The following is a 26,840-nucleotide window of genomic DNA, read 5'->3' as shown; positions in this document are numbered from 1 at the left end:
CAACGTCGATGAAGCGGCACCTCGTCAGGATTCGGCCTTGTCGCTCTTCTTCCTGCTGAAACCTGTCTGGCACCTTCGCCGAGATAAGGAAGTGCTGGACGTGCGCGCTACACAAAATGGATCAGCTCAGGCGCGGTGTGAGCGAGTCTGTGAGAGGCGGCAACTCTCTGACACACCCAGCTTCATTCGCTGAGGTTCTTAACTCGTACTCATCCTGATCGCTTTCGCTTCTCAATGAGGTTGAAAAGCCTCACGTCTCTGCCTGCTGCAAGCTTGAGCAGTAAATGTCAACTTCCTCAGCGAGGAGGGGTACGAGCGAGCCAGCGTCATCGAGACAGTCACAGTAGAGGCACATCGGTGAGATTTTACTCATCGCTCTCTGGCATTGCAAAGGTATCGCATAAGGATACGAGTACAAACGCTACGTTATAAGTGCTACGTAAACAGTCTCTACATCTTCACGGCAAAGTAGGTGCCTAGGCAGCGCACGCGGACGAAGTGGAGCTTGGCGAGGGCGTACGCAAGTACACTTCTAAAGTAGCGCTTCAACGAGGCTGCCGACTTGCCATCGCGTTGAAGCTGGTCGCCCAAGAGGTGCTTGACGAGGATGACGTGGCCCTCGAGTTGCTTGAGCACCATCTGCGCCCAGGGTTGCTCCATGCGAGTGCGCAGCTCTTGGAGGTAGGCGGGGACGGTATCGCGAACCAGCAATCCCCTGTCTCGACGCGCCTCGCGGATCAACTCCGGCGTAAGGGTGTCGTGCATCTCTTGTGCGACGATGCCCTGTTGTGCAGCGCTCCAGTAGTACTTGAAGAGCGTGTTGACTGCTGCGATTTGTCCGCGGACGACGGCGCGGCGGATCTGGGCGAGGGACGGAAGAGGCGGGCCAGCGATGTCGAGGGGGTTGAGAGCGCCCTTGTGTCCGGGATCAAGCTGGTTGATCAGCGGATCGTTGTCCAGCCTGTGTGCGATGGTGTCGCCAGGAGGATTGGTGGCGGCGAGCGGTGCGGCCGACGCGAGCAAGGTTGGCGTGCCAAGAGGTGCCTGGTCATCGGCGAACTCTGGTGGCGAGGCTTGGTCCCCAACGTCGAAGAGGTCGGCGTCATCGTGCTCGTCGTGCGCTCCCTGGTCGTCGTGCAGAGAGGCGTGAGCGGCGGCATCGTCTGCGGCGGCTTTCTCGTCGGCTTCCTCGTCAGTGTCGTCGGCCAGCGAGGGAGGCGCGGCGGGGTCCTAAGCGTTGGCCGGAGCGGAGATGGCCGAGGTTTGCCCCCCCCCGAGGTTGACGTACCATTGGCTCGACGCTTCTTGACCTTCTCGCGCTTATCCTTCTCCTTTTCCTTCTCCACCGTACGCTCCCTCTGCGCGATCGTCTTGGGCGCTTGTCCAGGCCTGTCGACGGGGCGCTTGCGTTTGCGCAGGGGGCGACCGTTGGAATCGACCTGGATTGGGGATGATGGCGGCGGAAGCGGCGGCGGCGTCGGCGGAGGGGATCGCGCCTTCTTGTCCCGCCGCGATCGCGAGGACGAACAGCTCGAGCGCAGCATTCATCTCTGCCCTCTGCTCTTCTCTCTCTGCCTCGGTGAGCTGGCGGCGAGGAAGACGAGCCACTGGCCTGCACGCTACCGCGCCAATCGCCGGGACGTTGGGTGATCTGAGGATCCCCGAAGATGACGAAGACGACGAGGCGATCCTCTGCAGAGAAGAGCGAGATGGATCATGGCATGGCAGCGCAGCAAGACCAGCCAGCACGGGAGCAGAGGGTGTAACCGCTTGAGGGCGCGAGGGATCAGCCGCTTGTAGGCGCGAGGGAGTAGCTCCCGGTTGGCACGAAGACGATGAGGAAGCAGCAGCGCTTGCTGTGGCCGGACCAGAGGGATTGGACCCTGGTTGGCGATGAGTCGACGAGGAGGAAGACGCACTAGCAGCAGCGCCTGCGGTGAGTGTGCATGAGGAATTGGACCCTGATTGACGAAGAGTCGACGAGGAAGCAGCGCCTGCTGTGGGAGGACGAGCGGAAGGCATGGTCCCCTGCTGCTGGCCGTGTTGAGCAGCTGCCCCTGCCTGGCCTTGTTGGGCGACTCCATTTGGCTGAGCTACCGGCGTTGATGCTCTCGCTGCCGGCGAGCGGAAGACCGTAGCCCTTGGTGGAGAAGGGATCCTCGTCGCCACGACCTGATTGGCGCTGAGCGTAGGCGGCGGACCATTGCCTCCCCTCAGCGCATTGGCCAAGGCAGTTGCACTCGCTCTATCAGCAGCCGATGAAGAGGAGGAGGATAAAGAAGAGGCAGCAGGCTGCGTCGATGTCCAGCGAGATGCCCCTGGGTGTGGCGCGCGCGTAGGGACTGAGCGCTGAGTAGCGGGAGACGCTTGCACGCCAGGCTGCCTGCTTGATCGCGCAGAAGAGCCTGCATTTGATGATGGAGAGGTGCGAGGGGCGGCCGGCTGAGCCTGCACCGAGGGAATGGCGGGTCGAGGAGCAGACGATTGTGAAGTGAGCCCTGGTGCGCCTGGTGCGCTTGGTGCGCTTGGTGCCTCTTGTCCGCCTTGAGCGCCTTGTGCGATGCCACCAGCCTGTCGCTCCTGGGTGGGTGAAGGCTCCGAGGGATTGGCGCCTGCGGTCCTTCATAAAAAGAATCCCCTGACGCAGCGGACTGGTTGGCCGGTATTGCTGGCGGAGGAAGGGCAGCCGGTGTATATGTCGAGAGGCAAGCCCCTGTTGTTGCATCGTGCTGCTGCTGCTGCTGCTCCGAGCTCATTGGTGGTGGAGGAGGAGGAGGGACAGAGCAGGACGACGAGCTGAACGAAGACGAGGAGGACAAGGATTAAGGATGCGAGGGTGCTTGTAATGTCTCTGTGGAACTTGCCTCTCCGGTGGTCGTCGTGGCGGCTGCGGTGGTAGTGCTGGCAGCAGCGGCCTGTCTCCGAGCACGGCCGATCAGAGAGAACCTCGCCATGCTCGAGAAGGTATGAATCGCTCCTTGCGCGGGCACGTCGGCCGGGACGGACAAGCGCACCTGCAACTCGTCGTTCATGATGACGAAGGGCTCCTGTCGTCCACCCTCGAGCGGCGTCCCTTCTGGCAGCGATGATGACAATCCCAAGTCGTCACCACACACAACGGGCCTCCCTGAAGCAGCTCGGTGGACGGTAAGAGGGAGGATCGACCCAGCGAAGCTGAGGTCGTGGTAGGAGAGGGGCACTCTGACGCAAAAGGCGGTCCATAGGAAAGTGTTGTGATAACAAAGGTCTTCCAGTTTTGAGCGTCGTAAAGTAGTGTAGGTGCTCGAGAGGGAAGGGAGTAATGGTAGGACGTCAACAAGATCCTCGCTCGTAGCGGCAGGGTGGCAATAGTAGAGCTCGAAGAGCAGCCCAGCGCACCAGTGGGGCAAGCCAGCTTTGAGGCGTTGAAGAATTGCACCGTAATCGCAGCGGCACGGCATCCACAAGGTGATGTGGGAGACAAAGAGCGCCGCCGAGTCGTGTGCCTGAACCTCGTGAGGCTTGATGAGGTCCGCCTCGGTGCATCGCGCCTGTGTGCGGACGAGATTGACGATGAAGGCGACTACCCAGCAAGGGAGGATGTCGCGGGCGTTCTTCCAGCGACCAAACGTGCTCTTCGAGCCGTCGTTGTGCTGAAGAAGGCAGTAGCGCACGCCCTTCCACCCTGCCTGCGATGGCGCTGGGTACACGGACAGCAGCATGTCGTAGCCCACCTCCGGTCGCAGGTTCGCTACGTCTGCTACGGGGTTTGGAGGCGCGGAGAGGCAGGCGAATTGCTGGTGAGCCGCCGAGCTGCCGGGGATGGTGATGGTAGGGTGCCTCTTGGCCGGGTCGTACTCGAAGGGGATGCGGATCCCGTCCAGCCTCGCCCTCGTAGCCAATCCAGAGAAGAGGCCGCCCTCGAAGTCGTCGGGTTGCCAGCTCTGGCGGACGATGCGAGCGGCTTCCCCCGTCTTGTTGACCGTCAAGATCTCAGTGAGGAGGGACAGGAAGTGATCCCACAAGCCCGCGATCCCGTCGTTGGCCCTCGTCTCAGACCAGACTTGGTAGTTGGCGAGGAGCCACGATGCCTCGGGCCCTGCTGCGAGGGACTGGCAGTAGGATGCGCCATTGCCGCTGTTGGAATCGTGGGCGGAGGATGATCTTGCTCTTGGATCCTTCGCCGAATGGGCCATTCTTGACGTGGTCCCGCTCCAGCTCGTAGGTCGGGAAGCCCGCAGCGGGACACGAGACGACGATCTTGCCCTGCTTGATCTCAAAGGCCCAGCCCGTGGAGGAGGTGAGCTTGGCCTTGTGCTCCTTGCGCTCGTCGAAGGTGAGTTGCGAGCGGACGAGGCAGGTGCGCGCTTCGCCTGCGTTGGCGGCATGAGAATTTACCCTGAGAGCGTAGACGGAGCGGTTCCCAGTGCCGTCGTCGATCTTGTCGAGCAGCGGGGCTTCTTCGATCGAGTCGCGCTCTACCATGAAGCGGTAGTAGTCGAACTCGATCTCGATGTTTGCCTCGCTCGTCGGCTCGAAGACGTCTACGACTTCGAAGAGGCCCTCGACCTCGTAACGCTCGTCGATCCATTCGTACTCGTCGTCGACGTCGTCGTCGCGCTCGTCGGGCTGCGCACCTGGCATGGCGAGCGCCGACGCCGCTATGACAGCATTCCTCGTGTCCCTGTGCAGGCGGCCAGGGGAGGAGGCGACGACTGAGGCGGGTCCAGGGGCGTCGGCGAGCCGAACGTTGTCTGCACCTCGCTCCTTTTTGCGCAGCACCTTCTTGGTGGCCCACACGGGCGCGTCCTCGAAGTGGAGTGCCGGGTATGGTCCGTTGATCTGCGAGGCGGTGCTGTGCGAGAAGCGGGCGTTGCGGTACAGCTCGATGCGCTTGTAATTGCCGTGACGAGCGTTGAACATGGCCATGTCAATATGCTCGGCGCCGGCGTTGAGCAAGCGCTTCTTGTGCTGCAGCTGGAAGCCCCTAGAGCCGAGAAGCGTGAGCTGGTGGCCCGTGACGTTGTAGACCACAAAGTCGAGGTACTGCTCCTCGCTGAGGTCGGTGAGGAGGCTGCCCGGGTGAGGTGCGAGGGTCGTCTGTACCCACATGAACCACTCGATGATCCCCAGCCTGTAGAGGTACGTGTGCCCCTTGTCCTGCTCACGGTTGATGGCTTTACGGTCGCCTCGAGCTTCTGCCTGCATGAGGGCGTCGAAATGCTCCTTGTCTTGAGCTGCGCGCGCGCTGATGGGCTGGTCCGTAGCCAACCCGGGGTAGACTTCCCAACGCACGACGTCGCTCTCGTCACGCCACTTGAGGCCGATGCCGTACGTGCCTGCCTGGTCGCATGCAAATGGGTTGAGATCAAGACGCCCTGCTGCGATTGCCATGAGCTACTCCGAGCGCTCGATGGAGAAGGTGCTTGGGCAGCGGAGGCGAGCGAACAGCAGCTTGCGAAGACGGTCTCAAGGTAGCGCTTGAAGGACGCTGGTGACTGGCCGGGTAGGTGAGATGGCCTTCAAGGAAGTGACAAGGTGGTGTCGCTCTCGAGCTGCTTGACCAGGCCCATGGTAACAGCAAGGTGGGTGGGATGACTGGGTAGCCAGGGGGAGCTTCGCTCGGGGACTCAGGAGGCTCTTGACGACGAGCTGAGGTTGCTGATGATGATCGCGGCTGATGACGTTCTCTGCTGATGATTTCGGCGAGCACCCTCCGCCGTGATCACGGAGCTACGGCGGCGATGCTTGAAGGTGTGATTGAGTGAGGTGGAGGCGTCTTGATCGTCGTCGTCATCGTCTCCTTTGTCGAAGCCGTCCTCCTCCTCGAAGTGTCGGGGCGGCGGTCGCCATTGCCCTCGTTTCGCCCATTGGCGCCTCCCTCTTGTCCCTCGCCGCCGTCACCCTCTTGGCCCTGCCGGTGGACCTCCTTGCTGATACGGAGACCGTGGGCCTCCATGCACGCCTCGAAGGCGCGAAGCTCCTCAGTAGCCTCCTTCGCCTTGTCCATGAGCATTTGCTCCTTCTGAACAAGACGTTGGTGCCATTCTGTGGCGAGGGTAGACTGAGCTGAGGTGGTTGACATTCTGTGCGGTGCAGAGATAGAGAGGACGTGGTCATGGTTAGCGTGCCGCATGAGCAGGGTACGAGCACGCACGACCAGCACTCACATGAAGAACAGCCAGCGAGGACGGTGGGAAAGGGTGGTGATGTTGGTACTGTAGTTGAAAGGACCGAGCATGAGCGCCGGCACGATGAGGAGGGTCCTGACGGAGGAGCCACTTGGGCCTTGATCTGGATGGATTGGTCTAGCGTGCATGCGATGGGGAACCATTGGGCATTGTCGCCGAGGAGGGAGAGAAGCCATCCATCGAGGAGGGACCCTTGCTTCATCTCTACGCTCTGGTACTCCAGTGGCCTCAGATCCTTGAGCCAGTGGATTGCAACGCCACCGCAGGTCGACTTCTCTACGATTACCGCCGTTGAGCCGCAGACCTCCACCTTGTACTCCGAGCCATCCCACCATGGCATCGCTACGGCTGACGTCTCGAGGGGAGGACCTGCGTGGCGGCGTGGCGCGGCGGCGTGGATGATGGGTCAGCTCGCTCCCCTCGCGCCACGCCGCGCCGTTCTCTGCTCACCTTCGTCTACGTCCTCGCCAGCGTATTCCCCAACGTCTTCGCTCACGTCTTGGCCGATATATTCGTAGTCGTGGATGAAGAGCCCATTGGCCTCGGGGCTGCTTGCACTGCTGTCGCTGTCGTCGAAGTGCTGACGCCTGGGAGGGTGCGGCGTGCGTGCACACTGTCAGCGAAGCGTGAGGCGAGCACAGCAAAGCGTGATTCTCACTTGTTCATGTAGGGAGGCACCTCGACGTAGTGTCATTTGTAAGTGTGTGTGTTTGTGGTTCGTAGCCGTATCATGATGACGATCTACGGAGCGTGCAAAGCGGGAGAGGGAGGGGTGAGATGGTGCCTCTCGAAGTGGTAGGAGCTGAAGTCTCGCGCACGGTGCTCACCATGTAAGTAGTCCACAGAGCCTTTGTTGCTGTGCAATGCTCCCCGGCCAAGTGATCTCTTGCATTCCCCCTCAGAATGACGGTGGTTGAGGGTTGCACTGAGTTAGTGGAGCCAAAGCGCCTGCTGACCGTGGTGGTCAGGGCAAGGCAGAGCGCCTGCACCTTGAAGTGGTGTTGGGCGGCGAGCAGGCGAATGAAGGCAGGCTTTGTGCTCGTCGTACTGGGCAAAGTACAGGTCGCACAGTCCAGTCTGCCGCTCGTCGTGATGGTTGCGATGATGAGAGATGGATGGATGCGAGGAGCTGTGCGCGAGGAGGAAGGAGAGGCAGGGTGGAGTTCGTCAGCTCAGTGGATGGTGGCGAGGGTGCGCGACGTCATCGTCTGCTCACCTTAGTAGCTCGATGTCAACGAGACGCTGAGCACCTGATCTTGCCCCGCTCATTGCGATTGCCTTGATTGACCGAGCACTGTCTGTTGAGAAGCTACAGACTATGGCGAGGGAAAAGGTACGGAGCTCGTGGTCAATTGCCCATCCAGTCAGGCTACCACACCCACGATCTCGTAGCTCGCCATCAACTCACCTTCATACGCTCAGTAGAGCAGGGGGTATCAGTTGGCTACACCACGCCTTACGGTAGCCGGATGGCGAGAGAAGTGGTATCGACCTTGCTCATCTTGATGCTTAGCCATGAGCACGCCACGCAAGCACGCTGCTCGGAGATGAGGCTGAGCACGAGATGGTGGGTGGACGGGTGGATGGACGATGATGAAGGGGAAGGCGAGGAGCAAAGGAAGGGGATGAGCGGTGTGGGCGACGAGGCCAAAGCGACGACTCGACGACTTGCTGGCTCGACTGAGCGCTGGCACCAGCCAGCCTGTGTTGCGTGGCGGCCAGGCGGGCGTGGCGGCCAATTGGCAAATCACATCACGGGTGCCGCCGCTGGCCCAGCCTCTCGATGACTCGACAAATTGATGGATGGCGGCGAAAATAGCGGGCTTAGCTCAGCCTCCAGCGAGTGATCACCCGCAAAGCAGTGTGCTTGATGAGGCGGGTGCCTGGCGTTGCCTTGGTGAAGTCGAGTGCTCGCCCATGCGTGCGTGCGCTGCCGCGAGATTTGGGCGTCGAGCAATTTGGGCGTCAAGCGTTGAGCCCTCCGCACTTTGCTCGCATCCGCCCCGCACTTTGGCCCTGGCAACGCTCGTCCGTGCACGCTTCGCCTCGCCCCGCCCGGCAGTGGAGATGCGGCGAGGCGGCTCGATGTGGATGTGTGGCTGCTGCTCCGTTGCACCCTGCCTGCCTCGAGGCGACTTGCTGAGGCCCCCCTTTTCCTCCCTACCACCCCATCCACCCCATGCGCTCAGCATTCATCACGACATGACATCCACCATGTTTATCGCTCCCCCTCGCATCACTCTCGCAAATCCACGCTATCATCGAGCGCAGGGTAGCCTTGTTGCTACGATCTCCTGAGGTTATCACACTCGTCCAGCCCTGATAAGGGAGATGACATGGGGCGGCACACGCTGCCAGGCAAGGACGCATCCCGCTTTCAGTACTGGGTCAGCATTCGCCCTCTGCTCTGATCACCGACTTCGATGTCTCCCGTCAACAACCTGTGAGTAGACGATAAGATAGTAGAGGAGCGTCGAGCTTGACGACTGACTCGCTACATTCCTCGCCCCGCGGAGCCAGGTGGCAGGACACTGATGGACGAAATCGGCGACACTGGGCTAGGCACTCGTACGCCGGTCATCGTGTCAGTCCAGCAAGTAGACGATGAGCAAGAGTTTCAACAGCGCCCTCACGCTGTACTCGGTGCAACGTTCTCTGCACGATTCATCAAGGCAGTGCGGTGCTTCCTCCAAGAAGGGACGATTTTGCCCGTGTGGACTTTCCTCTACACCAGCCTGTTCTCACATCAACCTCTCGTACAGTATCCAGCACGTCGCATGGTTGACAAGCGCGAGATCATCAGCTGACCTACAGTACGCACGCACGCACGCACGCACGCAGAGACCATGGTGAAGAAGGAGAACAACAAGAAAAACGACAACCGCCGCCACCGCCCCTCCTCCGCCACGCTCGCGGCCTGGGAGGCGGCCTTCAATCGCGAGCAGCAGAGGACCGTCGGCGAGGACTTCCTCGCCCACACTCGAAATCTGGTGCGCCGCGAGATAGAGCTGCAGCAGCAGCAGCAGCAGCAGCAGCAGCAAGGCCCTGCCGCCCGCCCCCGCCCTCACCACCGCCAGCAGCAGCAGCCCCGCTCCTCCTCCCAACACCACCACCATCATCAGCAGCAGCAACAGCAGCAGCAGCAGCAGCAGCACCAGTCTCGCCCTCGTCCTCGCCCTCAGCAGCAGCAGCAGCAGCAACCTCGCCCCCGCCAGCAGCAGCAGCAGCAGGGCTCCTTCCCCCCTCGCTCTCGCCCTGCTCGCTTTGGGCAGGGCAACGCTGCCGCCGCCACCACCGCCGCCACCACCGCCACCACCGCCACCAGCCTCACCACGGCCCCTCCCCTCTCCAGTGGCGGAGGCAGCCTGGCTGCTCGTCTCGGGGGCAAGAAAGCTCCCCGTCCCCATGGCGGCTTCCACAGCAAGGAACGCCGCATTTACGTCATGGGATGGCGTAAGGGGGAGACGGCGGAGGGGAGGAAGCGCCGCCGCGAGCGCTCCCAGGCCAAGCGGGCCGAGGAGGATGCGAGGGCGCTGGAGGAGATGAGGAGGGAGGATGAGCACCCCACCACCGACCTTTGCATCACCGTCTTCATCCTCTGCTAGTCATCATGGAGTGCAATGCTTGGCCAGGTCAGGCCAGCAGCCCTGAGTACAGCCTGAAGCGCAACATTAAGCAGGAGGGCAACAATGTCACCTTTCCCCCGACGTGCAGCAGCGCTTGCTTGACGTCAAGATCTCGCACAGCATAGGACAACTCGCACCGCCTTCTTCAGATCCTCGCACCGTACGCACTTCGCCATGACGCCGCCATCTCCCATTCGCAGCGACGGCGGACGAACCCCGACTCCGGCTGAGCTCGAGGCCGAGCACCTCCGCCAGAGGCAAAGGGAGCTGCGCGAGGCATTTCTCGAGGAGAACTGCCGTCTGGAGGAGCGTCTCGTCCTGTTGGAGCAGCAAATCGCCCGTCAGCGAGCTGTGCACGCGCCCACGCCCACTCACGAGACGCACGCTACGCACTCCGACGCTCATCTTGACGAGGAAGCCCGTCGCAAGGAGGAGCGACGAAGGAGGATGGGGTGGAGGAGGAAAGAGACGGGGCAGGAGCGAAAGGCGCGTCGAGAGCGTCGAGAGAGGGAAAAGGCTGCGGAGAGGGGGGATCTGGTAGGAGGAGGAGGAGGAGGAGGGAGGGGATGGCGATGTCATCTCTAAGGGTGGGGAGGGGCGGTAGCTGGCGTGAGAGTGAGGTTTGACTACGTAGCATATAACGTAGCGCCCTCTACAGTATCCATACGAGATACTCTCCCTCCTCTGCCTCTTCTTCTTACGCTCTCGTATTACTCAATATCAATGAGCGATCCAATGTAGACGATTGAATGATGACTACGCCTCGTTCTCCTTTTCTTGTCCTTGCCCTGCTCCCTTCACATAGCCCACCAGCCTACCGTCTACCAAGGCCTCGCTCCGACTCTCATCACGCCCCTCCTGCCCCTCCTTACCTCGCCCAGCCAACTCCTCAAAAGATTATCGCGCCTGCGCCCCCTCTTCTTCTCCCATCCTCTCTCACTTCGCCCCCTCGCCCTCCTCCCCGCCTCCGCTCCTGCCCCTCACCACCCCCTCCCACCACTCCGCCGCTCCACGGGGCAGCCCGACCCTTTTTACCCCCACGTCCTCAAACACCTCACTCACCATCCGCTCCCCGCGCCTCAACATGTACTCGATCGCACTGAAGTCGCGTTTGCGCAGTCCCCCACCTAGGGAGGGATGACGAAAGGCATGACGTAGGTAGAGGAGGAAGGAGGGACGGGAGGCCTGAGCGCGGGCGAGTGACGAGTGGGAAAGGGTGAGCGAATAAGAGAGAGGGAGCAAGGAAAGGCAAGGAAAGCGTGCTCACCTCCGGCTTATTTCGCAATGCTCGTAGACCACGACGATACAGGGCGAATACCTCGCGCTGCGCCGGGGTTGGGGCGCGGGGGGGCATGGCCGTGCGCAAGTGTCCTGTACTTCGGCGATGATGCTTGTCGTGCGTGTGCTATTCTGTGATGAGGGTGGTGAGCATCGAGGAAGAGAGTAGGGATTGAGCAGTAGAGATGGGAATGAGAATTGGACTGGACTGCCTTGCAGACTACTCCCTCGTCGGGTGGACGTCCGTGCGTGGAGGGCGGCACAGGCGGAAAGGAGACGAGGGCGGGCGTGCTGACTCAGCGGGGGCGCGAGACGTGCGTGCTTGCGGTCCACTTCACTTGACCATCGCCTTGATGGGGAGGAGAAAAGGCAAAGCGTCTCGTTGCAGCACCACGACATCATTCGCGTTGTTCCACGCAATAGTCCAGCCCCGTGCTTGCACAAGCATAGCCGTCGTCCGCGCTCCCGCTCCTCCTTCTCTGCATCCCACCGAATCGAATCGCATCACATCCCATCATTCCCTCTTCGAACTGACGCAACGGACGGATTTGCACCTGGTACTTCGAGAATGCATTGAGCAAAGCAAACCGTCGTAGCGGGGCGGGCCGAAGAGTGCTTGTTTTGGACCGGACCGAGCTGTGATCCTCGCCTTCCGTTCGGGCCCTCGTAATGAATATCAGTCAGTCAATGTTCAGGCCGGCGTCCTTGCTCCGCCCTCCGGTGTATTTACGTCTTCGTCTCGGCCTAGCCTTTGCCTTGCCTGCCTTGCCTGCCTGGCCCGCCTGCCTGCCTGGCCGTGCTGCTCTCTCTTTTTTTTCGGAGTCCAAAGCCCCGCCCCGCCTTGGCAACAGGCAACGGGCGGTGCGGCTCCTCCAACACACACGCACACGCACACGCGACCCGCCCCGCTCGCCGAGATGCAAGAGAGAGGAGAGGTCAAGCCGACCCAGGGCCAGCCTTTCCTTGCCGGGCGGCCAGGCTCGAGAGACGAGAGGTGAGAGTTGAGATTCATGCGTGTGTGCCTGAGAGGGCGAGCTGTGTGTCGATCTTCCCCCATTGGACTCGCGACGACTTACGCAGCCAACTGTTCGCCCCATCGTCATCACATCGCCATCCCCGACTAGAAGAGTACGCGCACACCCCACGATGCAGTAAACCAACGACGACCTGCCGCAACCCGATAGGATCAAGAGCCGCCGCCGCCGCCGCCGCCGCCGCCGCGCCCGTCGCGACTCTCTATCTGTCCCCTCCCTCCTCGTCTCGATCAACTCTCCACCCGTTCCCTTTCAACGCCACAGCAAATCAACACCTCCTCTCGTCCCCTCCGCCTCTCTTCACGCAATGCCCCCAACCCGTCTACCCCTCCTCGCCCGCCGGTCTCGCCTCACAACGACGCTCCTGGTCCTCCTGGCCCTCTTCCTCTTGGGCACCGTTCTCGTCCTCTCGACGGCAAAGGCTTACTTTTCCATCGACAAGTCGGCATACATCCTTCCCGAGGAGCTGGGGACGTGGGAGGAGATACGGTGGGGCGCAGAAGGGGGCTTGCCTGCGGGTTGGGCAGAGAGATACCCGTGGTTGTGGAGGCTGTACGTGCGCGGCGCGGCGAAGGAGTGCGAGTGCGAGTGCGATGACATGCTGACCCGCTCTGGACCCCCTCGCTGCGCGATTGCTCGCAGGTTGCACAATCACGGAGGATCCAGCGCAGAAGTAGAAGGAGCAGCGGGCGTAGCAGGTGCAGGTGCAGCCACGTCTCCAGGCGAGGGCGATTCGCCGCCAGAGAAGATACCGCGGATCATTCACCAGACGTGGAAAAGCGATGTGCTGCCTCCGAAGTGGCAGGCTGTTCGTGATGAGTGTGCTGCGATGCATCCAGACTAGTGAGTCGTGCCAGTCGCGTCGCCGAGCCTTGCGTCGCCCAGCCTTGCGTCGCCGAGCCGTCCATCGCTGACCCTCCGCGTCCCCCTCGTTCACTTCCTGCCCCGCGCACTCGCTCACTTGCTATCGCTCGTTCACTCGGGCACAGCGAGTATATGCTCTGGACGGACGCCACCTCGCGCACCTTTATCGCGCAACACTACCCCTGGTTCCTCCCCATCTTCGACGCCTATCCGTACGCCATCCAACGCGCCGACGCAATCCGCTACTTCGTTCTCCACCACTACGGCGGAATCTACATGGACCTAGACATAGGCTGTCGTCGTCGCCTCGACCCGCTCTTGCGCTTCGAAGTCGTCCTCCCCGTCACTCGCCCCGTCGGAGTGAGCAACGACCTCATCTTCGCCGCCAAGCAGCACCCATTCATGGACCAGACGATCCACAACCTCGTCACCTTCAACCATCGATACCTCACTCACTACCCGACGGTCATGTTCAGCACGGGACCCATGTTCGTCTCCGCCTCTTACGGCCTCTACGTCGAGGCTCACGGCCCTGCCTCCCCCTCGAACCCATCCGACCCTGCCGCCGGATTCAAAGGGGTGCGCGTTCTCCCCAAGTCGCTGTACGGGAAAAACGCAAAGGAGAGCGAAGTGCCCGACGCCTTTTTCAGGCATTACTACGGGAGTAGCTGGCATGCGGGGGATGCAGGGTTCCTCATCTTCTTGCGAGATCATGGGAGGTTACTCATGGTGATTGGCGGATGCGTCCTCGCGTATGGAGCGTGTAGGATGGTCCTGCCGCGTTTGGCCTTTAGCTGGAAAAAGGGACAGTACAGGCGGGTGGCGGGGGAAAGTCGAGGCGCGCGTAGTAGTAGGAGGAGGGGAGGAGCAGACCAGGGCGCGGGCGAAGGAGCGGGATGGATTGGCCTACCCCTTCGCGACCCGACCGCTTCGCGCACGCAACGGCGCGTGTCCAATCTCGCGGCAATGCGCAATACGGCGCAGACGCCCGATACGCACCTCGGCCTGCACCGCCACGCGTACGGAGAACCAGAATCCCCTACGCCAACCGCGGCAACGTCGGGACCGCCTCGCGTTGCCGCTCCTAAACCACAGCGTCTCTCCCTCCCCTCCTTCTTCGAGATCGACGAGACCGAAGGGGAAGGCGAGGATGACCCCTCCGCATCCGATCGTAGTTCCGACCGATCTCGCCCTTCCAACGAGGAGCACGATCACGAGCCGACGGGCCTCCTCGCCTGGGCAGGCATAGCCGGTGGCGCGGATAGTAGTAGCAGCTCCCTCTCAGACTCGAGCACAGCAGGAGCGGGACCTCACGTACCGCGCGGATGGCGAAGCGCACGAGGTGTGCTTCTCCTCCCTGCCTATCTGCTCAGCAGGATGGGAAGCCCTTCCCTCCCTTCCTTTGGCGCCAGTGCGGGTGGGAGGACGGGCGCTAGGCGGACGCGCACCTCCTTCTCCGGCGAGCATACCGCCCCTCTCCCTCACCACCACGCGCACCATTCACCCGCGGACAGCTGGTCCTCCTCGTCCTCCCCGCCTCCACCACCCTCGCGCTCACCCTCCATCGTGGATCGCGCAGCCCACCTCCTCCTTCCCCGCGGGTGGAGAGGCCCCGTCTCTGGGCGAGGGAGGACGCCCGTACCCGGTCTCGATGCGGACGCGGATCTGGAGCTAGATAATCGACATGTGAGCGGGCCCTTTTGCGGCGAGGGGCAGGGAGAGGGGGAGAGGACACCACTTGCTGCACGGGCAGGGGAGGGAGGAGGGGGGAGGAGGATGTCCAGCTCTGCATGGTTTGACGAAACGGCGGGAAGCGCACCGCAAAGGGCGAGCGGCGCGTTCCTCACCCCTTCTGGCTCGGTAGCTGCTCAGCTGCCCAGCGGGACGGATGCGAGGACTCCTCCGCCACCCTACGACGGCGCAGCAGCGGCGGCAGCAGCGGGTGGAGGGGCGTGGCCGGACAAGAAGTAGGAGTAGGCGTCGCGGTGTGGAGAGGAGCGCGCGCTTACCCCCCACGATACATTCACGCACGCACGCACGCACGCACGCAATTCTCTGCGTCAGGCCTCGCATTTTCCACGCCTTTCATTTCTCTTTCTGCACCGCGAAAGTGGTGAACAATGTATTATTGTTAGCGCAGTTCGCGAGTCGTTGCAGCGCGAAGAGCGCGGAGAGCGCGGAGAGCGTAGACGAAGTGGTTCCTTTCCAGAGTAGAGTCGCGTCGAAACGAGTCAAAGAATCGCGCTACCGCAAGAGAATCGAGTAGTGCATAGTAGCGCTGCCCTTCCCAGAGTCGAATGAAGCTGTCCCGAGTCGAATGAAAGGAGGCAGCAAGCAAATCCCACGCCCGCGCCCCCCCACGCCGATTGAGGGAGGACGTTGGTTACGCCAGGCATCGCGGCAGGCACGGGCACGGGCCAGGCCCATTTTTTTGGCCGCTTGGTCTGACGTGACTTCTTTCGGCTCTCGGCGCCGAAAGGAGAGGTCCAGACATCCGGTGCACATGCGCTGCGCTCGCGATGATAAGGCCTTGCCTCTTTACCATCCCACGCACGCCGCGCCACAGCACTTTACGATGGCACAACGATCCCTCCTCGCCACGCAACGCCGTGATGAGAAGTTGCCATCCAGCGGAGCAGCCGCTGATGAGCAGCAACATTGCCAGGCTGGGGTGGAACGTCAACGTCGACGCGGAGGACGCGCTCTCCTCTCCTTGGTCCTTCTCCTCGGCCTCACACTCTTCGTCTTCCCTGCGACGATTCGATCCAGCCCCGAAGGACTCGACGAGCGCATCGTGCGCTGGATCTTCTCCTCCTCGCCCTCGGTCGCCGCCACAGCCGCAGAGGGAAGCCGTGTATGCCCACAGGTGGAGCCATGGACGGGACCCGGTGAAGACGCTCCTCACGTCGAGTATCCGAGTGCAGAGCAGATGGGAGAGAGGCTGAGCGGTGCTGTGCAGGTGAGTTCGCGGCGAGTTTGCAGCGAGTTCGCGGCGGAAAGACCCAAAGAAAGGAAAAAGCTGACTCTCCCGCTCGCCCACACGCCCACACGCCAGATCGACACGAGCGTGCACGACGACGAGCCTCCCCCCGAGGAGGACCCATCGCTATGGTCCAGCCGTTTCGATCCACTCCGCGCCTTCTTCTCTCGCACCTTCCCGCGCACGCACGACGCTGATGGACCCGTACAACTGGAGCTCGTCCACGCACACGGCCTACTCTACACCTGGCCGGGCCGGAATGCCAGCCTGAAGCCCCTCCTCCTCATGGCGCACCAGGACGTCGTACCCGTCGACCCGGCCACGCTGAGCGAGTGGATCTCCCCGCCATTCGAGGGACGCGTCATCAACGATACGGTCATCGGGCGCGGAGCAGCGGACATCAAGTCCCTCGTCGTGTCCATCCTCTCTGCCGTCGAGGCTCTAATCGAGTCCGGCTTCTCGCCCGAGCGTACCCTCCTCGTCTCTTTTGGGTACGACGAGGAAGTCAGCGGTCGATACGGCGGCCAGGCACTCGCTGCGCGCATCGAGGAGGTGTACGGACGCGACGGAGTGGCAATGATCGTCGACGAGGGCAATCCGGTCGTCTCGCGGTACGATAGCGCAGGGGTAGGGATGGACCTTGCCCTTCCAGGAGTCGAGGAAAAGGGCCAAGCTCACATCCGCATTCGCATCGAAGGGACAGGAGGTCATTCCAGCCAGCCGCCGCCGCGTACCACCATCGGTCTCCTCTCCGAGTTTGTGGCGAGCATCGAGCAGGAAGGGGGCGACAATTTGAAGACGGCGGTCATTCCCGACCTGGACAGCGCCTACCTCAAGATGCTCCAGTGCATCCGCGACGCACCCGCCGTACCTCACACCGTTCGCCAGGCGCTCAAGGCGCTGGATTGGGCGGGTCGTTCCTCCACCAGCGAGCTCCTTGCCGCATCCTCTCACTCCCCACTTCGTCGCCTCGTCATCCACGCCTTTGCGCATCCTCTCGATACGCGTAAACGCCAACGCATCGAGCGAGCAAAACGCGCCCTCCTCGCGGCCCTCCCCGATCACTTGAAGGGACAGTGGCGTACCACGCAGACGCCGACCCTCTTTCACGGCGGAATCAAGCTAAACGCTATCCCACCTTCGGCTACGGTGGATATAGATCATCGCGTCGCGCTGCACCACGATGTGCCGTTCGTTCAGCGCTGGTACAAGGAGAGGTTGACGCGTTTCGCCAAGAGGCACGATCTGGGGCTAGTAGCGTACGGCGAAGAGCAACACCTCGACGGCGGCAAGGCGGGTAAGGTAATTCTCGAACTCGCTGGCGCACCACTCGCCCCGGCCCCTCGTACGCCGACCGACGCGAGCGATCCACGCGCAGCACCCTGGCGTCTCTTCTCGTCGGTCATCCGCTCCGTCTGGCACTCCAACACCTCCTCCTCGTCGCGCCCGATCCTCGTCGCCCCGCACCAAATGACAGGCAATACCGACACGCGATGGATGTGGCGCCTCTCTCGACACATCTTCCGCTTCATGCCCGCTAGCCTGCTCCCCGACGCCTTGCCCGCGGGCAGCGCATTCGCGGGCGTGCATGGAGTGAATGAGCATTACAGGGTCGACGGGCTGGAGAGGGCTGTGCGCTTCTACGCGGGATTGGTTAGGGCGGTCGATGCGCAGGGCTGGGATTAACGTCGGTGGGGAAGCAGAGGCGCGATTCGGTCTTATGTAGCAGCACGCGGCGTCAATGCTTGGAATCAAATTGCACCTCGCCCGTACGCGCGCCTCGCCCCGCGCCTAGGCGTGCGCGCTAATCTCGCCCACCAGCACGCATTCGGTCGATCCCCCCTCCCACCCCCTATCCCCGCTCGCGCTCAACAAGAAACGGCCCGTCGGGTCTACCAACAAGGAGCTAATCGCCCCACCATGGTGACCCGCTACGATGCGAAACGGAATTCCACCCGCGCCGCCGCCGCCGCCGCCGCCACTACTCTCGCCCGGCGTCTTGTCCAAATCCCACAACCTCACATTATCCGTACTCGCACAAACCAGGTGTCGCCCATTCGGCATGAAACGCAGTGCGGTCACCGGTCCCGAGGAGGTAGGCAAGCGTAGCGTCCTCGTATGGAGCGGGGAGGATCGTCGTTGCCCCGACCAGGGGAGGGAGCGATCCACTTCGTCGCCGCCGCGCAGAAGTCGCGCGTCCCACTCCTCTACCGTCTCGTTGCGTCGAGCAACGTAGATGCGATCCCCGTCAGGAGCCCAGATTGCTGCAGAGCACCACGGTGGGGTGCGAGCGGGTAGAGGGAGCGCGAGGACGCCTCGTGAGGGCGAGGGCTCGCCGGGCGTGGGGACGCGACGATCGTACAGCATCACCTGCCCGCTGAGCGTCGTGGCCATGAAGACGTCCTGGCTAAAGGTCGAGTAGTCCCCTTTGAAGTCGAGCGTGTCGGTGAGGCCCGGAGGAGGCTTGAGCTTTGATGCGCCTGCGTTGGCGTTGGCGTTGGCGTTGGCGCTGGCGCCTGGGCCAGGTTGGGTGCTGGCCGCCGTAGGGAGGGGGAGGGGCAGAGCTGTCGCGCTCGCACTGCTTCCCGTCCCTATGCCGGGCAGATTGATCCCCCCCGCGCTAGGAGTCGCCACCCCGTCAGGGCGCGTGGTACGAGCGAGAGGTTGATCGTCATCCCCGTCCGCATCATCCTCTGCATCGCCGTCTGCGTCCGCGTCCGCCTCGCTATCAGCTTCCGCCTCTGCGTCCTCCTCCGCGTCTTCCTCGCTGGCCCCACCGAACAAACTATCGGCGTCCCCCTCGCCGTCTCGGTCCTCCGCAGTAGACCCGCGCCGTGATGATGAGGATCCGCCATTCTCCTTCGATTTGCGCTCCCCCTGCGCAGGCTTCAGGTCCGGTAAGTCGTCTTCGCCACCTTGTCCTGCACCGCTGGCATCTAGGCCGAGGCTCGCCTGCAACTCGGCTTCAAAGGCCAGGTCCTCTGAAGAGGGGGCCGGGCCGGAGGGGCCTGCGTCGGAGGGGGCTGCGTCGGAGGGGGCTGCTGCTGTTGCCGCTGATGCTGACGCTGACGCTGGTGCTATTGCTGATGCTGAAGGTCGAGCCAGGGAGCTAGCATCTGCGCTGCCGTCGCCGTTTGACTCTGGCTTTGGCTCCGGGGGCTTTGAAGTCGAGCGCGCTCGTGGGGTGGAACGCCGCCTCTTCGCCGGAGTGCTGGGCCCGGCCTGCGTTGCCATTTCGGTGTCCTCCCCCGCGCCATCCCCCGCGCCATCCCCCGCGCCATCCCCCACGCCATCCCCCGCGCCATCCCCCGCGCCCTCGCTCCTCCGCATCGTAATCGCCACAGTGCTCGACCCTCTCCTCCCTTGCGGGCCGGCCCCACAAGCAGGCCTGAATGCCACTCCCGAAACCTGCCCCGCACACCCGGCGTAGCTGCGCACCACCTGCCCAGTATTCAGATCCCACTGATGCAACCCACCGTCCCACCCACCGCTCACCAGCTCGCTTTCCGCCTCTCCGCCAAGCGCAAGTGCAGATACGGGCCCACGATGTTTGCGCAAGACGTGCTGCGTAACTCCAGGCTCGTGACGGAGAGTCGTAAGATTGATGGCGCCAGAGGCTGTCCCGCTCAGCGACCAGAGAGCGTCGCGCTGGATGGCGAGGGAGTGGACAGCGCTTACTGGACGATGCTCTTCATCGTCATCGTCCTCGTCATCCGATTCCTCTTCGTCCGAATTGGAGGAACCACGCCTCCGCTCGCGCACCGCATTCCTCTCCTCGTTTCCCCACCACGAATGTAACACCCCACCTCGCGTGATGCCCTCGACGTACGCATGCCTCACACCCAGCGTGAGCATGTTCCGCCCATTCATTGTCCCGTACACATCGTATCGCCTCACGTGGCCGTCTGACCCGCCCGTGAGGAGGACGGACCCGTCACCGGAGAGGGCCATGGCGTGGACGTGCGCCGAGTGGGGAAGGGCGGCGAGCGGTTCGATGGCGTACGATTTGGCGTGGAGGGACGTGTGCGAGGGGTGACTCGCAGCAAGACGGGCTTGTGTTTTGCGCAGGTAAGACGTTGGCGAATTGGAGCGAGGTGCGGGCGTGTCGATATCCATTCCGCCTTCAGAGGGGTCCGAGCCTTCCGAGGTGTCCGAAGCGTCATCGTCATCGTCGTCGTCATCTTCGTCCTCGTCGTCATCATCGTCGTCATCGTCGTCCTCCTCATCATCCTCATCCGCCTCGTCATCCTCCTCGCCTTCATCCGCGTCTGCATCCCCATCCTCGTCGTCCATCTGTCCCTCCTCCTCTTCATCCTCCTCGTCATCCGCTCGTTGGCCATTCGGATATTGCTCGTAGTCTGACCCGTCGTCCATGTCGTCGAGGTCCATGGCGAGCGCGCGCCGTGCGAATGAAACGAAGTGAAGTGAGAGTCGAAAAGGAAACAACGCGAGGCGCAACCTTCGAGTGTATGCCGCCTGTGCGTCGTCGCAGCAATCAATCAAGACGAGACGAGGAAGCAATCTCTGTCCGCCCTCCGCCCTGCGCTTGCGCCCGCGCCTCTCTCTCCGCGTCTCCGCGTCTCCGCGTCTTCTCCTCGTTCCTGTCCGCCCGCCTTTTCATCTTTCTTTCCTTCCTTGCCCTGCCTTGCCGCACTCGCCTCACTCGCCTCATTCGCCAGGCATGGCCTCCTCTTCTTCGTCGTCGAGCTCTCACGCCTCGCAATCGTACGCCTCTCGCATCCCACACTTCACAAACCCAGCAGCGCGCCACCTCCTCGAATGCATCGAGCGAAAGAAGTCCAACCTCGCCGTCAGCGTCGATGTCACTACGAAAGCTGAGCTACTTGCGGTAGTTGAGGCCGTTGCCGAGGATGTATGCATGGTCAAGGTGAGCGGAGGGACGGCAGGTCAGGTGAGAAGGTTGTGCAGTACTCACGTCACGTTTCGCGCCGCCCGCATAGACGCACATCGACATCGTTGAGGACTTTGACCTGGATCTCGTTGAGAGACTCAGCGCTTTGAGCAAAGAAAAGGACTTTGTGATTTTTGAGGACAGGAAGTTTGCGGATATCGGTGCGTAGATCCGCGTCTCCCCTTCCTGTCGACGCTTCCTTACCCCCTTTGCTCCCCTCGCTCGCTCCCCTCCCCCGCTGCGCTCGCCGCGCTCTCTCGCAGGCAATACCGTCTCGCTGCAGTACTCCTCGGGCGTACATCGCATCGCCTCCTGGTCTCACATCACCAACGCTCACCTCGTCCCAGGGCCAGGTATCATTGACGGTCTCGCCTCAGTGGGCGTACTGTTGGGGAGGGTGAGTTGGCGCGTCTACCTCTTCCATCCATACATGCTGACAAATAACTCCCACACCACGACAGGGCCTCCTCCTCCTCGCCGAGATGAGCTCCAAAGGCAACCTAGCCGGCGGAGAGTACGGTGCCGCCTGCGTGCGCGCTGCCCGGGAGGATACGACTGGCTTCACGTGCGGATTCATCGCCATGGACCGCATTCACGAGCGCAACCCGTCCAGCGCCAACGGCGATCGCGACTTCCTCATCCTCACCCCGGGCGTAGGGCTCGATGTGACCGGCGACGGAAAGGGGCAGCAATATCGCACGCCGGACGAGGTGGTGCGCGTAAAAGGGTGCGACGTCATCATCGTTGGACGCGGCATCTACGGCAGCTTGTTGACGGAGCAGGGGAAGAAGGATCCGCAGCACGCTTTGCGCAGTGTCAAGGAACAGGCGGAGCGTTACAAGCAGGCAGGGTGGGAGGCGTATCAGAAGAGAATTGGGGCGGGTGCGTAGGTGTGGGCGCAGAGGAGAGAGTAATCTGCAATGCAAGAAAGTCTAATGAGAAGCAAACTTGTTCGCATTCGCAGCCGCAGCACGAGTGAGGCCGAGCCCAAGAGGGAAGAGAGCCGCAAGTCCCAGTCTCGGCGCAGCGAGGTCCCCGGCCAAGAGACGGCTGTTCGTCCCCACTGCTACCGCGAGCGCTCAGCAGCGGGACCCTCCCCTCGCAGACACGTCGGGCGACGCAGCCCTAGCCGCGAGCCTAGAAGCGGGGCCGTCGAGCAACTCGCCCGGCTCGCGAAGCTACACCCTACGTACACGCTCCCAAGTCAAGAGGGAGGAGGGGCAACAAGCAAGCCCGAGCAGGACGCGCACGCGATCGACGGCAGCGAGTGCGGCTACGTCCACGTCTACGACCACGCTCTCCACGCCCGCCTCTAAGCAAGGCCGCCGCAGCATCAAGCTCGAAGACGACGAAGGCGCAGCCACGCCCTGCGCCAAGCCCACATCGTCATCATCGCCCTTCTCAATCTCCCCGCAAAAGACGAACCCCAAGTCAATCAAGCTGGAGCTCGACGCCTCCGAGATAAAGCCAGCCCCAAAACGATGGCGCGCCCAACTCGACGTCCTCACAGCACAACGTCGTCGCATCGTCGCTCCCGTAGACACAATGGGATGTGAAGCCCTCTCCTCCTCCGAAGCGGATCCTGCGCGTGGAACGGACGAGGGGCAGGAAGACCGCGACAAGCGAGCTCGTTTTACGACGCTGGTCAGCCTGATGCTGAGCAGCCAGACAAAGGATGAGGTCACCGCCCAGGCTGTGCGCAATTTGCAGAAAGACCTGCCAAACGGGCTATGCCTGCGCGGGATCCTCGAAGCGTCTGACGAGCAGATCTCAACGGCGATTGCGAAAGTGGGCTTCTGGCGACGAAAGACCGGGTACATCCGATCGGCTGCGTTGATCTTGCAGGACAAGTTTGGAGGGGATGTGCCGCGTACTGTAGAGGAGGTGCTCACCCTCCCCGGCGTGGGGCCGAAGATGGCCTTCCTCACCTTGCAGGCCGCGTGGGGCCTCAATGTCGGCATCGGCGTGGATGTCCACGTGCATCGTCTCTCCAACCGCCTCGGGTGGTGCAAGACGAACGATCCAGAGGGGACGAGACTGGTATTGCAGAGCTGGCTGCCCAAGGAGCTACACCAAACGATCAACAAGACGCTCGTGGGGTTCGGACAGGTGGTGTGCGTGCCCGTGGGGCCGAGGTGCGATTTGTGCGAGCTGGGCAAGGAGAGGCTTTGTCCTTCTAGGAGAAAGGTGGGGGATGTGAGCGCGAGGAAGGAGGTCGTGTTTCTGGATGAGGAGCGGGGGGAGGTGAAGCGCGGGGAGGGCGGCGAGGGAGGCGAAGTCAAGGTCAAGGTTGAAGTGCAGGGACCGGACGGTACGGGAGTGCTTCTTCCCCAGCCCACGCATGGGATCAAGGAGGAGCAGGAGGCGGGCGAGGCGAGCGCAGCGAGTATGGCTGGCCAAGCTGCCCCGCTCGATTGGTGATTCTCGTCGCTCAACCCTCGGTCTCTCGTCCTCATGCATACCCCGCCCATTTATTCGCGCATGAGCGCTCTCGTCTGAACCTCGTATTAATCCCGATCCTACCCTGGCGTATCATGACGTCCGTGCGATGAGCGATCGCAAATAGAGCGGCGCCCTTGCCTCGATTTATCCTTTGGGTCACGCCTCGCGGCGGCCGGTGGCGCACAGCCTTCTCTGCCGAAGCGGCAGGCAGGCGGGCGGGGCAGGGCGGTCCACGTCGGCGGCACGCTAGACGCTACGCCACACGCCCGCCGACGGCCGCACTGCATGGCACGACCGGCGAGAAAGAAGACGTCGCCGCGATGAACCCTCGCGATGATGCGGCGCCATGTCGAATAAGATACAAGAAGGGGGGGAGACGGAGCTTGAGGTGCCCACCCAACCCACCACACCCTCATGACGAGCGAGAAAGAGCAGCAACCGCTCATGGCGGGGCATCTACCCACCTACCACGAGGCGGCTAGCCAGTCAAACGCTACGGAGCTCATCATCGGCCTCGACCACGCACGCACGCAACGTCGTCGCCAGGCAAGCATCAAGGCTTTGCTCCTCCTCGTCGTAACAGTTCTTGCTGGAGGAGGTCTCCTCTACCACTTCCAACCTAGCGACTCGTCTTCCCACCTCTCGCACGGTGGTGGGGAAAACCGAGGACCGTTCCCCTGGTTCCCTCCCCCTCCTCATCGACCAGGTCACGGTCCCCCGCCTCCTCCGCCTGGAGGCCCACCGCACCATCAACCCTTGCAATGCTGGCCCCTCCCTGCAGGAGAGGAGGTGAACATTTCCCTCCCCTTGGCCGCTCCTCACCCGCCCCCACCTCACCCGCCCCTTCATCGCGGTGCCCATGCGTGGCGCTGGCTTGGTGGTCTCCTTCGCCGCCATCGTCACGGCCCCCCTCCGCCTCCGCCTCGCGGACCGACCATCTATCTCCACACGAGTCTGCTCAGCTCCGAGGTCAAGGTTGTGAGGGACGAGATGGGGAGACATGAGCCTTCCGCGCCCCTGCATCTGGGCAACGTTGACGAGCACGAGCGCGAGCACGAGCGCGAGCATGGGCATGCCCCCGCGCCTCCCCGTCACCCCTTTACGATCATGGGAACCTTTACTCGCCAGGCCGCCAAGAAAGAGCATAAGTCGGCTGGTGGTGATGGAGATGATGGCGAGGAGAGAAAGCCCCGCAACCTCGACATCTGCACCTTCCCCGCCCCTCACGGCGGCGTGACGGTAGGCATCTTCCGTCCTCCCCCAAAGCACCATCGAGACCACCTCTCCCCACCCCCTCCTCCTTCTCACGGGGAGCAACGTCCCTTTCCTCCCTTCCCGCGCGAACAGTACAAGGAAATCTCAGCCGTACTCCATCTTCCCGCTGGGGCGCCGCTAGAGATTGGCACCGTACCTCCTCCGCCTCCCCCGCCTGGACATGGGCATCGCGATGGAGCTTCAGTCAAGGGGAGGAAGAAGGGGTGTGGATGTGCGGGGTGCGCTGCTGGACGACGAGGTTAGACTGCGCCGTGCGCCGCGCTGATATATCGATGATTGAATGCAGCCTGTTCATACACACCGCGCTCTTGCTCTTTCTCAAACGATGATGTCGTGATCGTATCCTCTTGTGCGTGCGTGCACGCGTGCGACGCCTAGTCCATAACTGTGTCGCAAGGGTAGTTGACGTCAGTACGCCTGTACACGTGTCACTCAGCGTATTCACCCCCACTCACCATGCAAAAACAACACCCCCAACCCGCTCCCCACCAACAAAGCCCCCAGCAATCGATTCGCGCTCCTCCCCCTCTCGCTCGCTCGAAGTAACTGCTTATTCCCCGCCTCAACCTCAGCCCGTTGTTCCCCTGCCTCCCCCGCTAAATGCCCAATCGTCTCCCCCTGCACGGACAGGTGGTGGATGAGCGTACTCTGCAGCTCATTGATCGTAGAGAGGGTCGAAGCTACGGATTCTACGGCTGCGAGGTCGGATTGAAGGGTTCGGGTTAGGGCTGAGGACTCCGAGGCAAAGAGCTGCATTTGTGAGGGGGTGAGCTCGGAGTCTGGGCCAGAGGAGGAGGAGGAGCCAGAGTCGGGGGGTAGGCCACTCGGCCCCGCCCCCGCGCCCGCGCCCGTAGCACGGAAGCTCGCTGTGCTCCCTTGCATCCCCTTGCTCGTCCCCTCCAACGCGGCAGCTTTTGCTCCGACTTCCTGATCTCTTTTCCTCCTCTGCCTCGCACTCGCGCCCACACTCCTCTCCTCTCTACCGCGCACCCTGGCCTCTTGCATGAGGCCCACTCGTTCCCCAACCCTCTTGAGCTCGGCGCCGAGCCTGCCCGTGATCACTTGGCGATGTGCTGCCAATTGCGTGGAGTATTCCGTCGAGTCTAGGCTGGTTGGCGAGAGGGAGGGAGCTAATAAGAGGCGGGCCCAGCCTTGCGCGGAGGAGGAAGTGGTCGGGGTGGGTTGAGAGGATTGACGGGCTGCGAGCGTGCACGCGAAGGGTGAGTGGGATGTCGTTATTGGCTCCCCGCCGCGCACTCACCCTCTTCGGCTCGAATAATCTCCTTCAATCTCGCCACGCTCCTCTCCAATGCCAATTTGAGGTGCAAGTCAACCTGATCCTTTTGCTCCTCACTCAACCAACTCAACGCATCGAAGCTCTGCACGTCAGACGGCCCTGCTATCTCGCGCTGCTGTGCCTCGCCATCATTGTCGTCGCCGCCATAGACTCTCGGTGCTGGCCCACTGTGCAGATACGCCCTGCGCACATTGGAGACGAAGAGCTGCAAGCTGGCTATATGCGCGCGTAGTCTGCCGGCCTCTTGATCCCACTGAGCCTCGGCTTGACGGCGACGATGCCATGCTTCGAGGGCTTTGGGTTTCGTGGAAGGGGGACGATGAGGTGATGCGCGGGGTGCGCGGGGTGCAGATGATGATGAGCCGGCGGCGAGGGAGTGGAAGATCGGGGTGAGGTTGGTGGATGCCATCTCGTGGGGAGAGGGAGAACGAGAAGCTGCAAAGCAACGCAAAGTCACTTTGGCCCCTCGTCAAGGCGTGGCCCAAGCGCAACCGCAAGCGCAACCGCAACCACGCCGCGCCCTTGCCCCGCCCCGCCAGTCCGCCCTGCACGACGCGAGGCAACAAAGTGGCAGCAATCGAAATCCAAGTCGAGTCGATGCATCCAACCACGCAACGCAACCTCGCCCCGCCTTTCCTTGCAACAAACCACGCCCTGCCATCTCGCATCGCCGCGACAACGCCATGTCCGGCGCCGAGGCAGGCCCATCCTCCTCCTCCCGTCCACATCGACTCGCCTCAGCTTCTTTACGCCGCTCTACCAGTGGAGAGCGTTCCGCGGCAAGCTCAGCATCCGGCCAGGCAGCCTCGCGCTCGCGCTCAGTCTCGCGCTCAGCCTCCCACGACTCGCAAGACTCAGAGGATTCACGCTTCGAGCGTTTCCTCGAGGGTGAGCTCGACAGCGGCAGCGAATTCGACCCAGAAGACCATCGGCAACGTGCAGGGGATGAGAGTAGTAGCGAG

The 26,840-nt window shown here is 62.5% G+C and overlaps 11 protein-coding genes across 11 annotated transcripts; 5 read left to right on the top strand and 6 right to left on the bottom strand.

Moving 5' to 3' along the window:
• Positions 1-450: 450 nt before the first annotated feature.
• On the bottom strand, positions 451-5,373 carry BDZ90DRAFT_258780 (hypothetical protein; the record flags this gene model as incomplete). The annotated part of the gene is made up of 5 exons (XM_025508103.1): positions 451-1,230; positions 1,311-1,439; positions 1,624-2,580; positions 3,015-4,116; positions 4,229-5,373. 5 exons carry the CDS (start codon positions 5,371-5,373, stop codon positions 451-453), a joined length of 4,113 nt encoding a protein of 1,370 aa, XP_025364491.1.
• Positions 5,292-7,205, bottom strand: BDZ90DRAFT_121854 (hypothetical protein). The gene is made up of 5 exons (XM_025503294.1): positions 6,998-7,205; positions 6,829-6,911; positions 6,621-6,757; positions 6,150-6,539; positions 5,292-6,065 (listed from the first exon to the last, which is right to left on the bottom strand). The coding sequence occupies exons 2-5, from the start codon at positions 6,862-6,864 to the stop codon at positions 5,705-5,707; spliced, it is 924 nt and encodes a 307-aa protein (XP_025364490.1). The 5' UTR covers positions 6,865-6,911; positions 6,998-7,205; the 3' UTR covers positions 5,292-5,704.
• Positions 7,206-9,016: 1,811 nt separating this feature from the next.
• On the top strand, positions 9,017-9,775 carry BDZ90DRAFT_226079 (hypothetical protein; the record flags this gene model as incomplete). Its single annotated transcript, XM_025504698.1, has 1 exon — positions 9,017-9,775. The coding sequence occupies one exon, from the start codon at positions 9,017-9,019 to the stop codon at positions 9,773-9,775; it is 759 nt and encodes a 252-aa protein (XP_025364489.1).
• Positions 9,776-9,819: 44 nt separating this feature from the next.
• BDZ90DRAFT_121813 (hypothetical protein) lies at positions 9,820-10,748 on the bottom strand. The gene has a single exon (XM_025503293.1). It carries the CDS (start codon positions 10,373-10,375, stop codon positions 9,863-9,865), a length of 513 nt encoding a protein of 170 aa, XP_025364488.1. The 5' UTR covers positions 10,376-10,748; the 3' UTR covers positions 9,820-9,862.
• On the bottom strand, positions 10,733-11,427 carry BDZ90DRAFT_278121 (hypothetical protein; the record flags this gene model as incomplete). Its single annotated transcript, XM_025509064.1, has 2 exons — positions 11,064-11,427; positions 10,733-10,981 (listed from the first exon to the last, which is right to left on the bottom strand). Exons 1-2 carry the CDS (start codon positions 11,148-11,150, stop codon positions 10,733-10,735), a joined length of 336 nt encoding a protein of 111 aa, XP_025364487.1. The 5' UTR covers positions 11,151-11,427.
• Positions 11,428-12,115: 688 nt separating this feature from the next.
• Positions 12,116-15,202, top strand: BDZ90DRAFT_230710 (hypothetical protein). Its single transcript, XM_025505579.1, has 3 exons — positions 12,116-12,660; positions 12,751-12,951; positions 13,098-15,202. The coding sequence occupies exons 1-3, from the start codon at positions 12,416-12,418 to the stop codon at positions 14,941-14,943; spliced, it is 2,292 nt and encodes a 763-aa protein (XP_025364486.1). The 5' UTR covers positions 12,116-12,415; the 3' UTR covers positions 14,944-15,202.
• Positions 15,203-15,547: 345 nt separating this feature from the next.
• On the top strand, positions 15,548-17,638 carry BDZ90DRAFT_216629 (Zn-dependent exopeptidase; the record flags this gene model as incomplete). The annotated part of the gene is made up of 2 exons (XM_025504282.1): positions 15,548-15,931; positions 16,028-17,638. 2 exons carry the CDS (start codon positions 15,548-15,550, stop codon positions 17,636-17,638), a joined length of 1,995 nt encoding a protein of 664 aa, XP_025364485.1.
• A 105-nt stretch (positions 17,639-17,743) lies between these two features.
• On the bottom strand, positions 17,744-20,245 carry BDZ90DRAFT_249816 (WD40 repeat-like protein; the record flags this gene model as incomplete). The annotated part of the gene is made up of 3 exons (XM_025507673.1): positions 17,744-18,378; positions 19,333-19,657; positions 19,715-20,245. The coding sequence occupies 3 exons, from the start codon at positions 20,243-20,245 to the stop codon at positions 17,744-17,746; spliced, it is 1,491 nt and encodes a 496-aa protein (XP_025364484.1).
• A 313-nt stretch (positions 20,246-20,558) lies between these two features.
• Positions 20,559-23,397, top strand: BDZ90DRAFT_249814 (OMPdecase-domain-containing protein). The gene is made up of 5 exons (XM_025507672.1): positions 20,559-20,840; positions 20,914-21,025; positions 21,128-21,261; positions 21,326-21,746; positions 21,829-23,397. The coding sequence occupies exons 1-5, from the start codon at positions 20,634-20,636 to the stop codon at positions 23,283-23,285; spliced, it is 2,331 nt and encodes a 776-aa protein (XP_025364483.1). The 5' UTR covers positions 20,559-20,633; the 3' UTR covers positions 23,286-23,397.
• Positions 23,398-23,585: 188 nt separating this feature from the next.
• Positions 23,586-24,916, top strand: BDZ90DRAFT_230706 (hypothetical protein). Its single transcript, XM_025505578.1, has one exon. The coding sequence runs from the start codon at positions 23,721-23,723 to the stop codon at positions 24,822-24,824; it is 1,104 nt and encodes a 367-aa protein (XP_025364482.1). The 5' UTR covers positions 23,586-23,720; the 3' UTR covers positions 24,825-24,916.
• Positions 24,917-24,955: 39 nt separating this feature from the next.
• Positions 24,956-26,287, bottom strand: BDZ90DRAFT_258770 (hypothetical protein; the record flags this gene model as incomplete). Its single annotated transcript, XM_025508102.1, has 3 exons — positions 24,956-24,966; positions 25,037-25,780; positions 25,843-26,287. 3 exons carry the CDS (start codon positions 26,285-26,287, stop codon positions 24,956-24,958), a joined length of 1,200 nt encoding a protein of 399 aa, XP_025364481.1.
• Positions 26,288-26,840: the final 553 nt, after the last annotated feature.

This window comes from Jaminaea rosea, assembly GCF_003144245.1.
Source record: "Jaminaea rosea strain MCA 5214 unplaced genomic scaffold BDZ90scaffold_2, whole genome shotgun sequence".
Classification (NCBI taxonomy): Eukaryota; Fungi; Basidiomycota; class Exobasidiomycetes; order Microstromatales; genus Jaminaea; species Jaminaea rosea.
The sequence above is the reverse complement of the archived record's forward strand: the minus strand, read 5'-3'. Positions and strand labels throughout refer to the sequence as shown.